The sequence below is a fragment of the Manacus vitellinus genome, unplaced genomic scaffold (genome assembly GCF_001715985.3).
Source record: "Manacus vitellinus isolate BGI_N305 unplaced genomic scaffold, ASM171598v3 scaffold_99_pilon, whole genome shotgun sequence".
Classification (NCBI taxonomy): Eukaryota; Metazoa; Chordata; class Aves; order Passeriformes; family Pipridae; genus Manacus; species Manacus vitellinus.
Window position 1 is genome coordinate 795,625 of NW_021940916.1, and position 15,685 is coordinate 811,309.

Genomic DNA, 15,685 nt, shown 5'->3' on the forward strand with positions numbered 1-15,685 from the left:
TTTCAGGAGTGGTTTCAGCCTGGAGGGTTTTCTCTGGGGAAACACAATTGGCCTTGCACTGGAAAATGGCTTTGTCAGTGCAGAAAGCTCAGGCTCTGCCTCTGTCCGTGTTCCCTAAACCAGGGCTGAGCTTTGTTCCATGTGCTCAAAACCTTGAGTCCACAGGTAGGGAGGGAGTGCTGGAGTCATCCAGAAATACAAATATGAGAGTGAGTAATTGATCAAGCTCTATGTAACTTCTGAGAGGAAAGTTACTCTTATGCCTGAGCACCATAAACTAGCAGGAGGAAAGCGGTGCTGGGGATGGTAGGAATTTAATTTCTCTTTTTTCCCCTCAAGAGTAAATGCCCCATGGGCATAGGAGCCAGTTTCCAGCATCACAGTGCAGTGTCAGAATAACTGGAGTTCCTTGCTGCGACCTTTCATGGTGATTGAATCGATCACCAGCAGTAAGAGCAGTGATGCCTGGCCCAGAACCACTCTCAATGTGTTTCTGGTTCATGCCATGCTGTTGCATTTCCGCCTCCTGTGTGATACTTGCACTTGAAGTGTCAGACTGCACTTACCTTCAGACAAAGTAACTCCACATTGTATGGCATTGGCAGCCAGTGCAATCAGGAATATTCTTTCTGTCATCATTACGTTTTTGAGCCAGACCTACCTTTCTGTCCTATTCCTTTGACTCTGACTCTTGTTTCCGTGGTCTTCTGGATTTGTAAGTAATCTGAGGGGTTGTTCAGTTTCACATGTATTTAAATTTGGGCATTTGCTTTGTCTGTCACTTGTTTCTTGTTTTCTCAGCCCCAGCACAGCAGTGCTGGTTATTCTGTGGTGGCTCCAGCTCATGGCATTCCCGTTTGTTCTAGTGCTTCAGAGAAATAAACTCGGGATCACTTGCAGAATTGTCACACTGTCATAGTGGCTGTTTCTCTTTATTTCGGCACGTGGTCATTAATAGGAGATCTCATCATTCCTGAAGTATTCTTGACACCTTTTCAAGCCAGCCCATCCATGCCAACAGCTTCAGTCCTTGTTTTCAGAGGCCTTTGCATGCAGTGACTTAGTGATCCCCGGGCAAGGAGGTGCCATCGATCGATAGATCATTGTCTGAGCAAAGGCAGTTCTGCAGATCGCCCAAGACCAGAAGGAGTAAGGGTAGACCACACCCTTTCCATGAAACCACAGTTGCTTGCTTGGAAGGATTTATCCAACAGGGATAGTTGGTCACGTTGCAGCAAAGCCCAGCAAAGGCACACGGACGCTTTTCCGAGTTATGGAGACATTTCCCAGTATAACCGTCCTCAGAATGGAGGCTGTCTGAATCCTTTCTGTGCCCTTCTCCTTTCATCATCCCCTAACTCTTCCTCCTGTTCATGGGCACAGTTGCTGGGCTCTCTCTGGAGCCAGAGTGGTCTCCGTGGGGGTTATCTGCTGGTAGTAATCAGGCACTTGGGGACGGTGAGTCGCAGTGCAGCGTATGCACCATATGGGCTGGAGGCATCTTCTTCATTGTTACGGAATTTGCAGTCTGTATGTTGATAGCTGAAGGCACTAACTTGGAACCCACAGTCTGTTGTGGCTTTTCTGATATATACTTTGCTTTACTGCTCTAGAGGATAAATTCTAATGTGAAGCTGTACTTTGTTTTCTTGTTAAGTAAGCTGTAAGAGCCTTGTATGGAAGCATTGTAGGTGTCCTGGCTCCCACTGAGTGAGTGAGGAGTGATGGTGCACAGCTGAGATTGTTAATGGCTAAGGATGTTACAGAGATGTCATTGGTGACTGGGGGACTGACACTGGGATTTTCTTCCACAGTTGGGTGCTCTCAGTCATGCAAAAGCTTTGGTTATTTACCTGCTTGCTCCCTACCTCGGCTGAACTTGATGAACAGCACTTCCATGCACAGCAGCCCAAGGAGCAGCAGATGTTCTGGGTTGTTTTCCAGGCCTCAGCCCATGCTGCTGCCTGAACTTGTAACTGAGCACTGAATGCCACACTGCAGGTGCCTGTTGGCGGTGTCTGCCTGGCTCAGCCTCTCCCTCCTTGCCTGTACCAGACTCCTTCAGTGCCTGCTCAGCTCTGTTTCTTTGCTCACACCCCTGAACGCCGGGGTGCGGTGAGGCGTTAGGGAGAAGCCAGCATGTTGTGGCCGGCTGCTTCGGACTGTCTCTCCAAAGGATCAGTCCCTAAAAATGCTGTGCTCAGACATGATGTGTGTGTTTAGAATAACAGCTGAGAGTCCAGGTCCTTCTTTTAAGGGAAGATGTAACTCACGAAGGTCAGGTCTTAAACTGGGGAGAGGATAAGTAGTGAGTGGAGTGCTGAAGGTAAAATGGATGAAACGGAAGCACATCCTCGTGGAGTCAGAGACTAAGGGGAAGGTGAGGAGGCCGGTGGAGAGCAGGCTGGAAAGAACTGTTCAATACACCTCACGAGCTCTCTTTGTGCAGCACAGTTCTTAGCGCTGTCCTGTGGGGGGTTGGGTAACTTTTGCTTTGAACTTAATTGCATTTGTTGGTGGGGTTGAGTGGATGGAGGGTGTTGCATTTTTAAGAAGAGCTGTCTCAGCCATGTTCCTCTCTTTTCCTGAAGGCCTCAGTTGGCCGGCAGAGCCCGAGGGTGGTCCCATACCCAGCCCGCAGCCTATGTCCTGGAGAGCCCGCCCTTCAGAGTGCAGCAGGTACCTCAGGTCAAAGATGCCTCTGTTTGTTGGTCTAGTTTCCAGAGGAAACAAGGTCCCTGTGATCAGCCTGTCTATTTCCTTCTCCTTCCAGCACCTCCTGAGCCTGTTGGTTGATTTTCATACCATTTGACAGAGAAGGAAAGGCTTAAAGATGCCAAAGCTCCTACAGATGTCCATTTGCCCATTCTTGAATAAGGGGTAATTGCCCTAAAAATGCCCCGGATGAAGGAAAGCTGCAGTATGTGCTCACGTGTTGTGACACCAATGAATCCAGTCAGGAGAGACACAAATACTCAGAAACCTTCAGATTCAGCTTCCAGTCAGTTGTGGGACTCGGATGTGCAGAGAACCAGGCTTTGTGCTGACGGAGTGACTGCTGCCAGTTGTGTTCCCCGTCCCCCTCACTCCGTTCTGACTAGTCTCTTCCTCTGGTTTATCATGTCTGCACACACATAAGAAGGGATCATCCCTGGCTTTGTTGCATCTCAAGATTTGGTCTGTGGGGTGCTAGTATCCAAATTCTTATTCCTGCAGTTGTGTCAATGGGCTCAGCTGATCATCGACTGAACCTGGCAGAGATCCTTTCACAGAACTACGGTGTACGGGAAGAAAGGGAGGAAGATGATACTCAGGAGAAGCAGAAATCTTTAGAAGAGCTGGAGAAGAGTTTCAGTGCCTCTCAGGTAAAGGCAGCAGGGGAAGGGAAATTACCCTCAGGATTTGCTAGTTTCCTTTTACAGTACTGGTACCAAAAACCTTGGTGAGAAGCCCTGAGTCGCTCAGCTGGCAGCACGCTGGGCTCAGGTCACCCAACAACGAGTCAGGTTTGCATTTGGATAGGAAGGAATGGTTTTGAGGGCACACGACAGCAGTGAATTTTGGAGCCTTCCTCTGCCAAGTAGCCACTCTGGCAGGTTGTCCTGGCTCACCTTGGTGAAGAGCCATCAACTGTTGGGGCTATGGTCAGTGTTTCACAGTGGAGGAGCTACAGAGATAAGCTGACATGGTGCTGCTGTGGGTGGTCCCACAGAGACCTTGGTGGAACACAAACCATGTTCTTGGTGACAGGGAGTGTCTCTTCAGGCCAGACACAAGACTAATACAAGGATTTGCTCCTTCCTTCCTCTGGTTAAATACAGATGTGCAGTTTGGCACCTTTTCACCAGCTTGAAATCTAATATAAAAGAGAAATGTATTTTAAAAATGCCCTAGACTGTATTGCTTTGGGATGAAAGTTCCTGGCTTTCCCTTACCTTTAGAGGAACAGGTTTTGGTGGGTCCTGACAGACCCTGCCTCGGTCGTTGTGCAGTGTTACCCAAGGCTGCCCTGATTCCCTCTGTGTGTCCGTGTTCGTACAGCTGGTGGTCTGCTCTTGTGATTGTTCTATTCCTGATGCAGCTTTGTCCTCCTCTTGCTCAGAGCAGTGAAATGCCATTTGAGGAGCTGCTTGCACTGTATGGCTATGAGGCATCTGATCCTATCTCCGAGCAGGACAGTGAGAGCAATGACATCACTCCAAATCTCCCTGATATGACTCTGGATAAGGTGAGAGCTGCTGTTTGCCTTGGTGTTTGTTGCAGGTTTGTTGTGCTGGAGCTCAAAGGGCCTGAGGAGCTCTTTTCAGAGGAGTTTGACCAATGCCAGGGGAAGGGCCTGCCTAGGTCTAGTGTCCCAGAGGTGCAGAAACATGAAAGTAAAGCATTTAGAGACGGGAGAAAGAATATCTGTTTTAAAAAGAATTCGGTAAAAACACTTTATGGAACTTGGGTCGCAAGTCTTTGCACATAATTGTGGCTCTGTGGAGAGCCAGGGAAGGTTTCTATTTTCCCGGGTGAAGCCATGGCTCCTCCTGTTCTGGCTAAACTCTGTAGAAATTCTTTTTTATTTCTCTCAGGATCTTTGAGATATTTGCTATGAGTGGAGCTCTACAGAAAGGGCCACTTGCTCATCCTCTCTGGCTTCCATAGGTAGCCACTCATGACCCTTGCAAAAGTGTTTCTAAGGAAAATAATCTGGGTGTGGTGGGGAATGTGAGAGAGAATCTGTCTTTGGACAGGCTGTGGGAGGGTGAGGAGATCTCTGGATGTGGCCACTCTTGGCTAGAAATACTTTACTCTAGGCCTCGTTCCCCCTCATATATTTTTCTTAATTTAAAAATATTTTTCACTTTCTTGTTGTTGTTAAAAGGAACAAATAGCGAAGGATTTGCTTTCAGGGGAAGAAGAGGAGGAGACACAGTCTTCAGCTGATGATCTGACTCCATCCGTCACGTCCCACGATGCGTCGGACTTATTCCCAAACCAGCCTGGCTGTATGTGTCATAGTTCCTAAGTAGTTGCTGCTCACTTACATGTGATGGTCGGGAAATGCAGGGGAGGGCAAGAATGGTTTTCTTTATTTTGTCAGTTTCCTGACAGCAGATTTTCCACTTCCCTTCTGGGGGCTGTCCATAAATCTGCATGGCAGTGGCGTTGCTGGGCGTTGGTTAGGGCAGCATGGAGTGCAGACGAGCAGTGGCACGAGGGGAGAATTGTCTTCAGCTGTACCTCAGAACACTGAGAAAGTGGGAATTGTTTTGCTACCTGCTGTAATTACAGCGTGAAAGATCAGTACCTCCTCTGACACCGCTACAAGTAAATAAATTCAGTAGCACTAGTGGAGTGATACATTATGGCAGTTCCTAAATGTTGAAATATGTGGGAAGCCAAAGCAGGTGACAGGGACTCAGCAGGAAGTGATCTTATTCCTTCTGCTATCCTGCAAAATGAAAGAGTTTGAGTTCCCCAGGTTGGCCATCACCACCCAAGTGACAAGTGTACAAATTCTTTTATTTAAAGTGAGAAAATTAAAATACAGGTAAGTTGTCACTGCTGACCATGCTGAAAGGAACGTTAGGACAGAAAATGAAGGGAAGGAGAGGGAACATAGAGCAACAGAAAAAAAAAATTCATAACTACAGATCTTTTCCTCTCCCACAAAGCAAACAACTTCCTTGCTGATGAAGACAAAGAGCCCTGTTCATCTCCATGTGCTTCCTCCATGGCTGAGGATTCAGAGGTGGATTCCATCCCATCCAACGAGTGTAAGAAGGTAAATGACCCGAGCGCATTGGGAAGGGGAGCTCATGCAGTGCTCCTGAGTTTGAAGAAAGCGTGGCACCAAAGCACTGTAATATTTCCCCAGTCTGTTGCTCTGTGCCTTGCATTTTGTGGATGGCAGTGGCAGATGTGGGTCACAAGAGGGGTTTTTAATACAATCTTGAAATTATCTTCTGCTTCAGATATGGGAAATCTGTTGTGTCTTAGTAAAATAAATCTGCAGCCTGTAGCCCTATAAAGGTGAAATACTATGCAATATTCCCAGCAGGATTTACTGAGAGGGAACCATCTCACTAAAGAGAGGAGCAGGCTCCCAAATTCATCCTGGCTGTGAAGGTTGCAGGAGAGCTTTTGTGTTAAAAAGCTTTATCTCCAGCCTTAGCTGCTTGCCATAGATCTTTAACATTAAAACTATGTAAATGCCAAGGGTCACCATGGTATGATCTGGTTGGTAGTAAACCTTCTTAGTTACTCTATAAAATAGCCAGGGTTCACTAGAAATAATAGTGACGGCAGGGGCTACCAGTAAATACATCGGCCTCATGGTGGTGTAGTCCCTAAATCATGAAGTACAGTCTGCACGGAGCAGTTTCCATTTCAGTTTACCCGCCTCTCTGTGATGGTATTTCAGGAGATCATGGTTGGACCTCAGTACCAGGCCACTGTTCCCATCCTCCGCTTAAACAGGCACAGGCAAAAAGGTAAGACAGCCTGCTCTTTGTGCCTTGTTTGTGTGTAGGGCTGCTGGCCCTGGATCACCAGTCCTGTATCTCCAGGCTTGGTGCCTCTCAGTGCTGACACCCAAATTTACAGCTACATCTGAGCTGGCTTAAATGAGCCTGATTGAATAGAGCTGGGAACACAGGTACGGAAGTCCTTCAGGAGGTACTCAAATTTAGTTGCCAGGATTAATTAATCACAGCAACAATCTTTGAGAACACGGTAACAAAAACTTTGTCAGCCAACTCTTCTGAAGCAATGGAAGTGAGCTGAGCCTGTTCTGAGGGCCCTAAAAGGGGTATAAAGAGCTTATCTGCCCCCAAAATCAGGGGGAAAATGCAGTACCTTGAGAGATGGTTGTCATCTCTAGTGCTGGGTTGGAGTACCAAGCAAAGGTTTCCTCCCTTTCCTGTCTCCCCCATGCATGTCCATGCAGACCATTTCTCAAAAGCAGCAGAATTCTCTGTTTGATTATCTTATTTCAGTGCTTTTTCTGTTAGCCTATGAGAATGAAGATCAGCTGCTTTGGGACCCAAACATCCTCCCTGAGAGAGAGGTGGAAGAGTTCCTGTACCGCGCTGTGAAGCGGCAGTGGGACGAGCTGTCCGGCAGCAGCCTGCCAGAGGGAGAGGTGGTGAAGGACAACGAACAGGTGAGCTCAGTGGCTCCTGCAGCCCATGCAGACCCAAGTGGTGCTTGCCTGACAGTGCCACATTCCCTACGGAGGTCAGAATGAGGTCTAATTCCAGTGATCCCCTGCTCCAGCCTCACAGATAAGTGAGGGTGTACTGCCCAGCTGCGGTGTGAGGAGGTCAGTCACCCTCCCAATGGGAAGACTAGAAAAGCCAGCAGATCAACCATATCAGAGCAGCTGGGTTTCCTCTAAGTTAGCCTGGTTAGATTCTGGAAGTGAGTCTTCAGGAACACAAAGGCACACCTGTAATCTGCAGAGCTGCTGGTGGAACTACATCTCTCCAGTCCCAGGTTTTGTAATCCAGTGCCTTAAAAAGTGGAATAATCTCTGCTGATGGTCAAGCAGGGGTTAGCAGCAAGGTGGCTCCTGGGAAATATAAGTTTTATGAGACAAACGTGAGTCTTGAGCAGGCTGGTTTGTGGTGTGTTGCTCAGGTACATGCTGTGAGTGATTTCCTTCTGTTTCCTAGGCTTTGTATGAGCTGGTGAAATGCAACTTCAATGCAGAAGAGGCACTACGGAGGTTACGGTTCAACGTGAAGGTTATCAGAGGTGAGAACCCCCCCTTACTTGGGTTCTACCCCAAACATCAATGCACATGCAACTCTTTCTAGATTCTGTACATCTCCAATTCCTCTTTCTTTCTGCTGTAGATGAGCTTTGTGCCTGGAGTGAGGAAGAATGTAGAAATTTCGAACATGGCTTTAGGGTCCACGGGAAAAACTTTCACCTTATCCAAGCAAACAAGGTAAGGCTGCTCCCCCCAGCTTCTGCTGAGAGCAGGGGAAGGAGGCAGGTGCTTTGGCACCAGAGGTGTGCTTTGGGCCTCGGCTGATGCAGGGAGTTCAGGATTGCCGAGTTCCGGTCCCAGGCTTTGTGTTGACTCATGCCAGCAGGTGATGGGCTGTTCACTGCCCTGCTCTGCCTTATTTTCCAGGTGGGAGAAGTCACAAACACCACTGACCTGCATGAGTGATGTCAGTTAATTACTGATTAGCCCTTTCTGGAGTCTCAAAAGTTCTTTCCAAACTCTCAGCCCTTGCAGTACTTCTGTGAATGAGTGAGTTGAGCATGTGGATGTTTTGTAAAGTCCCCTGGGGTCCTCTAGAATGGCAGATGCTGTTGTAGGGAGAGCTGGGCCACGGGACATGCTGCTGTGCTGGGAGTTGGCAGAACCAGAGAGTCCAGTTCTACCACTGGTTAATTGTGGGCATGTTGATGCTGGCCAGTGAAAATGGATGCAGGTTTGCTCTCTCTCTCTGCTAAGTGTGCTGCTGCTGGAAGTGCAGGGAAGTCCTGCACGAGTGTACATGTCTGGCCCACACGGGTCTGTGAGAACAGCTGTGCACTGTGGGGAGTTCTTTCTCTGGCCGATCGCCACCTCGGAAATCTCAGTATGTGCTTCTGTTCTGCAGCATAGATGTGTCCATAGCAATATAAATTTCTGTAATGCACCTAATTTTCTGTGCTGGTTAAATGGGAAAATAGCTCCTGCTCCATGAGATACACCTCGATGCGTGGTGTTCTGACTGGGATGTTTCTCCTCAGGTCCGCACCCGGTCAGTGGGCGAGTGTGTGGAGTATTATTATATGTGGAAAAAATCAGAGCGCTATGACTACTTCACTCAGCAGACTCGTTTAGGAAGGAAGAAGTACGTCCTCCACCCTGGAGCCACGTGCGTGGAATATTCTCACACTAAAATTAGTAATATTAACCTCCCAGTGAAGATTCCTGCTGCAAAGCACCTCCGCTCAATAGACTGCACCTTCTTCTCTAGAAGGTTTCTTGGGTGGGAGGATGGAGGGATGCACGGGATGTTCTCAGAACACAAACACTGTTGGTGTGGGGAGGGAAGATAAAGAACTCATTGCTTGGATGTGTACTTTCTTGTGTCAAAAATAGTTTTGTTTCAGACAAATGCATCCCGCAAAAGTTAAGGCTGGGGTCAGGGATTCATAGCTGATTTCAAGGAAAGAACTCAGTTTGATGAGGTTTTGGGAAGGGAGCTTTTTAAATTCAAACCCACTATTTCTGATGGTTTGGAATCTGAATTAATTTCCCTGCTGTCGCCCTTTGAGGCAAATTCTTCCCTTTGAAATGTATGCTAATTACAGAAGATACTTTTCAAAATACATCTTTTCAAAAAGGTTGAAAGTGAAATGTCTTAAAAGGTCAAAATGAAATATTGAAGCTGAATCAATTAAAAACATTAGATGAAGGCTTAGATTTTTTTAAAATTCTGATGCAAGAGAGGAAAATACCTGAAACCTTAAATTCTTCCACGGTAGGAAAATATGTTCTCATCACTTGCTCTTTGCTGACACACTATGGACCCACTGCAGTCATTCCATGAAACTGGGTGTTCCTGGGCATTTGACCATTTATTTCCCTTTGGAAAAACTGGGGACAGAGCTCTCCAGGAAACTAGAGAGCCTGTTCTGATTTGTCATGGGCTGGTCTTGGCCATGCTGCCATCAGCTCCTCAGGGCAGAGTCTAAACTGGGCTCTGCAGACCAAGAAGGGATGGACATTCATTCTAGTGATGTCTCTACAGTCCCGTTGCTTTATTTGTTGATAGGTTTTAATCCCAGTCACCCTTTTTCCTGCCTGCACTTCTCTGCTTAGAAGGTGGTGGCAAGGCTCTCTCTCTTTCCCCACAGAGATTTCACTGACAATGACCTGGATGGGGTTGAAGTAGAAAACACCAGTCGTTCCCGGAGCTCCCCACCAATTCCCTCTGCAACTGGCTGCCTGAATGCTCACTTTGGTCAAGATCAGATAGCAATAGAGAGCACAGGTAACTTCCTTTTGTTCTGTCTGCCATGGGGATCACTTGCCTCCCACACTCAGTGGCACAGCCCCTCCTTTGCCTTTCTCCTGCTGCCATTATCCTGCTGTTGCTCTTCTCCCTGCACCTTGCTGGTATGCTCACCTTGCCCCCTGTTAAATACCAGCCTGTGCAGGTTTTGGTGTGAGCAGAAGAGTCTTGTCTGTCTCTACATTGACCAGGGGTTACTATAAAACAGTTGTTCCTGTGTTGGGCTCAGAGGGGTGGCCTAGGTCATTCCCAAAGCAAAACTTTGGGCACCTGAGCAAGGTGCTTCCAGTGCACTGACACAAGCAGCTCCCCCAGAGACTGGGCTAAGGCCCCAGAAGTCAGGCTGTGGGTGCAGGCTGCTTTCAGACAGAGCTGGCTGTGAGAAGACTCGCAGGGAACCCAACATGGGTTCATTCCCTCACTGTCCTACTGCAGATGAAGGCTTTGTGTAGGCAGCTCCCAGGAGTTGTTGGCATGAGGGGATAGGATTTAGGATTTGGCTTATCTTGGAATGTGTCTGTGAGGTTTCCTTTAATTTCCATAGAAACACTGATGGCCTCCCATCTGCTGTCGGCATCTTGCCTTTCTTTGGTACATGCTGGCAGGGATCTTGATTGCTATAATAAAGAAACATTTGTTTCATCAAACAAATACTGTTGTGATGAGCTGGGGTTGACCCGGGTGTTTGTGCATTACGGACTCACTGTAGCTTTCTTTCCCTTGCTGTGTCCTCTTTCCTCCTCTGTGCGTGCAGAGCCCCTGAGCGTGGAGAGCACAGCCTGCAGCCTGGGCAGCATCAGCGAGTCGGGGCAGGGCTACGAGTGCAGCACCCCCTCAGAGACGAATTGCTCCTTTGACCCCACGGAGGAGACGTCCTCAGGCGCTGTCTCAGCGTCCTGCCAACGACACACTGTCCCCCACTCCGAGCCAGAGCTCTTTGCTTTGCCGCCGGCAGGACCAGGACTGTCAGAGAAGCAGGAGACTTTGCAGAGCTCTGGTGAGACGATAACTATGGACTTCACTCTCCCTGCAGACATTAATGAGGGGTTGCCTTTAATTGCTGGCCCTGTGGATTTGGACAGAGACCCAGAGGCAGTGGTGGCCCCTGCGCAAGTGTCCTTATCGGTCACAGATTTTGGTCTCATTGGCATCGGAGATGTAAATAGTTTCCTGACTGCTCATCAGGCTTGCCCGGCACCTGTGGCTCAGTCAGAGCCTCTGTCACAGTGAGAGTCTCCAGTCACAAATTTGTCACAGACCCAGCAAGGACTTTGACCTGACTGAGTGAAATCCTGGAACTTCCACTGTCCTGTAGGGACAGTTTGGAGCTGTTGGTCAGAATCCGTCTTTCCATCCTCCTCGATCCAAGGCTACAGTGAAACCAAACACCTTTCTGCTCCAGTGTATCCTGACGCAATCACGCAGAGTGATGGCTGGCTTTCCTGGGGGGGGAGGTCCATCACCCCCTCTTCTGTTGACCACGTATCACCCCAGGTGACGCCAGGCTGCTCAGAGAGTCCCTGCCTCAGGACAGGGGAAGTGTCCCTTGGCCCCAGTGGGACAGTCTGAGGGCAGAAATGCTTTGAGAACAGGGCTGTGTCTCTGTCATGTTGAGGATGCAGTTCAGGGGTCGGAGAGCTTGGGAGGTCTGCAGGAAGCACAGCCTGCCCAGGCCGCAGGGCAGTTCACTGCAGAGACGGGCATGGCAATGCCAAGGGAAGCTGAGGAGTGTCTTGGCCCTTCTCCCACAGGCAGTGTGTTGCAGTAGGAGTCACTTACTGCAGTCTTCTCCCAACAGCTATGGATCATGACAGGCAGAAACACTGCTGCTTCCAGCCTCAGGCAGCTCTGTGTTCCTGGTGCCCACTCTCTACCAGCTGCAGGTGGGTCATGGCCTGGTCCAACCCTTGGGCTGAGGCATCAGGTCTTGGAAGGGGATGCTGTGTGGTGCAGCAGCATTGTGTGCACTTGAGTCCTTCTCACCTTCCTACGCAGTGCTGGCCCAGGGAGAATTGGTATGGGCAGAAATAAGAGTTTCTAGAGCCACAGAGTGATGCTGGCCCGGAGCACTGTGGTGCTGCCACTTCTGCTGCTGGCGGGGAATGACCTGATCCTCACCTACTCACAGTGCAAGAGGATAAAATGCAAATGAAAACTTCTGTAACTTCCCAGTTTGTTCCAACAATTTGTCAGCAGAGGGATGAGGTTACTTAGCTCCCAGAGTGTGAAGCCTGGGACACTGGTGCTAGCTCAGTCTCAGGCAGGGGAGCACACCAACCCTGGGCATCCCTGCCCCTCCCTCACAAAGCAGACTGTTTTCTGAGAGGAAAGTGTGTCTTTACTGCCATGCTCGGGGAGGTGACATGTAGCCCTGTGTGGTGACGAGGTACTGCCTGCCATGCAGAGCCACGGGGGCCTGTCCATGGGTGTGCCGGGGTCCAGAGCTGCTTTGCTTCCCACATGTGTTCCAGGTCTGGTGTTTGCCACTGGCTTAAATCCAACGTGTTCTCATTCCCCTTTTTCCATGCAGAGAATGCTCTCCCCTCACCTGCTGAGCAAGGCCCTCGTGCAGATGGTCCCTTCCTCCAGCTGTGTTCTGCAGTTGGGAGGGGGCTTGGGTTGAGGGCTTTTGCTTGCTTTGGTAGAGGCCTTGGGGCTGTGACTGTGCACTTGGCTCTGCTGCCAGTGGATTTGGCAGGTACCTAAACCCACAAGCCTGCATCCTCCTTTTACCTGACCCTGGGAAGTCGTGCTCAGCCCCGCAGCTGGGGCACAGAGGCAGGATGAAGCAGCCTCATGGGACGGCAGGATTAGACCTTGTCTCATCTCCTAAGCCCCAAATCTGTTCTGTGTGCATTTGCTTCAGTCCCCAGCACTGCTGGGAGGTGCTGAGCCTCAGGCACAAGCAGCTGCCTTCACCTGGCACCATTTTGTCAGCCAAATGAGGTTGGCAGAGGCCTCCCCTCCAGCTGCTTCCAGTGCCTGCTCCATAGTGGAACTGCCCAGGCTGTGATTCCCCTTTCCTGGGGACAAGAGGAATCTCCTTGGCTGAAGGGAGAAGAAGAGGCAGGGTGAGAGTATGGGTAGCCCTCCCAGGGAGGGCCAGGCCTTGGCATCTCCTCCATCAGTTGAGAACATTCTTAGTTTTTCTGAAACCATTTTTTCTTTGGTTTGTTTCAAGCCCTAATGAAAGGAGACAGGAGCTGGGGAAGGCAGAAATCTCTTCATGTCTTTCAGTGTTGTTTACAAATTTGCATGGGGTCTTTCAACATGAGTGTGGGCTTTATCCACATAACTTTGAGGCAGAGGGGTGGAAAAGGCTGGGACAGGGAAGGGGGAGTCACTGAGGGGGGAGGTTTGGTTTTGGTTTTTGTTGGGGTTTTCTTTTTCCTTCTTACAAAGCACATTCACTTTGAGCCGCCCAATGCTGGACTCTTCTCCCTTGCCCCCCAGCCCTACACTGTGAAGTGACACTGCCTTGAAGACCCCTCGCTGTTATTTATTTAATTAAAAACCTAATTTGAAAGTGAGTAAGAAGCCTGCCTTCTTTTTGTAGACCAAGATGCAACAGTCCCACGTGTCGTGATGGCAGAAGCAAGAAAAGGGGTCTCTGCCTCCGCTGTCTGATCCTGTCCTGCCCTGCAGGCAGGGTGGGACACCCTGTGCCAGGGATGCCATCCCAGCCTGGGAGGACGCCCAGCATCCCTGGCTGAGTTTTGCCCCCTGGCGCTGTGGGTAGAGGGTGCTGTTTGTTGCTCTTACAGGTGCCCCAAGTTCTCTGAACCCATCAGCCTGTGGCAGGCCCGTGGTGGTGGGAGGCAGGGGTCCATCCATGTCTCACCACTTCAGCCAGGAAAAGCATCCTGGGGGTTCCTGCTGCAACTGCATTGTGTTTCCCCACCACAAAGCCCCTCTGTCCCATCAAAAACTCTTTAAATTCTCTTCTCCTGCTTGTGCCTGGCTCTGGCCTTCTGTCCTGGGGCCCTGGGGGGCTCTGGCCATGCAGCTCCCTGGCTCTCCCCTGCAGAGGTAGGTACGAGGGTGGGCACAGGGGACGGGAGCGGGTTTCCTGCTTCCTTTGAGGCCCCGAGGTGCAGCAGGAAGGATGGGTGTGCTTGAAGCCCTCATGTGTGGCCGTGGTCACCTCGTTGCATCCTTCGAAATGAAATGCTGTTTTCGGCCCTGTGTGACCCGAGGGTGTGAGAGCCGCAGGGCCGGAGATCCCGGGCTTTGCAGCCCCCCCAGGCCCCGGGGGAGGGTCCCGGGCGGGCTCTGCAGCCGCAGCGCTCGGACGGCAGAGGGAGCCAGAGCCCCGCGCCCGGGCCCCCCGCGCCCCCCTGGGACCCGCGCCGCCCGGGAACACCCACCCCCTGGGGTCGGCCGCTTCCGCCCCTATGCACCCCCGAGCGCGGGGCTGCGGCCGTTCCCGGAGGCTCCTGTCGCCCCAGCACCGTCGGCAGCACGGGGCCCGCGTGGGGCAAAGTCCCGCAGTTGCCGCAACCGCTGCCGTGTTGCGCTCCCCTTGCACCGCCCCAGCGCGGGGTCGTGTGCCTGCAGCGGGGGTCCTTTCCCTGCCCTCGGAGCCCCACACTGCCACATCTGTGTTCCCACGGCAGCCACGAGGGTGGCTCAGCAGGACTGCTGACGGCTGCCATGAGAAGAGGGGATTTATCAGTGGTGAGACAGACTGTATCAATGCCCACATCCCCTCCATGACGCAACCTGGGCGTCCCATGGGCTCCAGCCTTCCTCACTCCTGCAGCATCTCCCCAGCTCTCCTGCCTCGAGGCTCTCACCTGCTGGGTTGAGGTCTGCAGGCAGCATGTCTGTGGCAAGTCCTGCCCCAGTCCTGTGCCAGGGCCCCCATGGCACTGACAGGCAGGAGGGAGCTGCACTGGGGCACATCAGGGTGGGTTGGAGCAGAGGAAAGCTGGCCTGTGAGTCTGCCTCTCTCCCCAGGGCAGCCCCAGAGTGTTTCCAGCTCTGACGGCTTCCCACAAACAGCCTTGACATTCTCCACAGGCCACTCACACTGCACTTCAATCATCCAGCCCCGCAGCTATCATTTGGGTGGTTTCTGTATTATTTACATTTCCTTCCATTCCTAACCAGGCTTCGGGCCTGGAACAAACAGCCAGGACGCGACTGTCCCTGCTCCCACCAGGGAATTGCTGCGGGAGCCGTTGCTCCAACCTCTGCTCCTGTCCCTGCTCTGGGTTCCACCGGCTCAGCACGTCCCCAGCCCCAAAGGGCAGCACCGGAAGCCTGTCCTGCTCCCAGGACGTCTGAGGCTCAGGAAATACGGCCCCACATCTCGGCAGGTAAATCATAGCTCCTGTCTCATCCTCTGTGCTCCCACCGGCCTCTCTGCTGCGTCCACAGGCTCCTGGGAGCCCCTCCTTCCCCTCAACAACCGCTCTTGACACCGAGTCAGCCCCGCATCTGCTCTGCACAAGCCCTCGCCGTCCCTGCCGGTGCAGCCAGAACGTTTTTGGGGCCACGTTCTGCCATTCTTGGATTTTCCTTTTTTCCTCCTTTTTTTTTTTTTTTCCCTCAGGACATAGGCCCGAGGCGATTGGGGCACAGGCGGCTCCCAAAGCGGCCTCTTTCTCTTCCTTCTCCTTTTCCCTTGACGCAGCGACGGGAGGCAGCCGAGCCAAGGCGGGGAGACC

The 15,685-nt window shown here is 51.1% G+C and overlaps 1 protein-coding gene across 5 annotated transcripts; it reads left to right on the forward strand.

Annotated features, from left to right (window-relative positions):
• Window positions 1–900: 900 nt before the first annotated feature.
• MIER2 (MIER family member 2) lies at window positions 901–13,522 on the forward strand. 5 transcript variants are annotated; one of them, XM_018086611.2, is made up of 12 exons: window positions 901–2,688; window positions 3,217–3,365; window positions 4,103–4,228; window positions 4,871–4,994; window positions 5,664–5,773; window positions 6,413–6,482; window positions 6,987–7,153; window positions 7,665–7,746; window positions 7,848–7,942; window positions 8,743–8,870; window positions 9,856–9,992; window positions 10,768–13,522. In XM_018086611.2, exons 2-12 carry the CDS (start codon window positions 3,225–3,227, stop codon window positions 11,241–11,243), a joined length of 1,656 nt encoding a protein of 551 aa, XP_017942100.1. In that variant the 5' UTR covers window positions 901–2,688; window positions 3,217–3,224; the 3' UTR covers window positions 11,244–13,522. The 5 variants fall into 5 exon arrangements, with proteins under 5 accessions (XP_017942100.1, XP_017942099.1, XP_017942101.1 ...); XM_018086610.2 differs by having other exon boundaries at window positions 901–2,679; XM_018086612.2 differs by having other exon boundaries at window positions 901–2,679; window positions 8,743–8,846.
• Window positions 13,523–15,685: the final 2,163 nt, after the last annotated feature.

Coding starts and splice junctions, on each gene's coding strand:
- MIER2 (XM_018086611.2), top strand. CDS start 3,225: ATGGGCTCAGCTGATCATCGACTGAACCTGGCAGAGATCCTTTCACAG. Junction 5,774..6,412: donor CATCCAACGAGTGTAAGAAG/GTAAATGACCCG, acceptor ATGGTATTTCAG/GAGATCATGGTTGGACCTCA. Junction 8,871..9,855: donor GTCCTCCACCCTGGAGCCAC/GTGCGTGGAATA, acceptor CTTTCCCCACAG/AGATTTCACTGACAATGACC.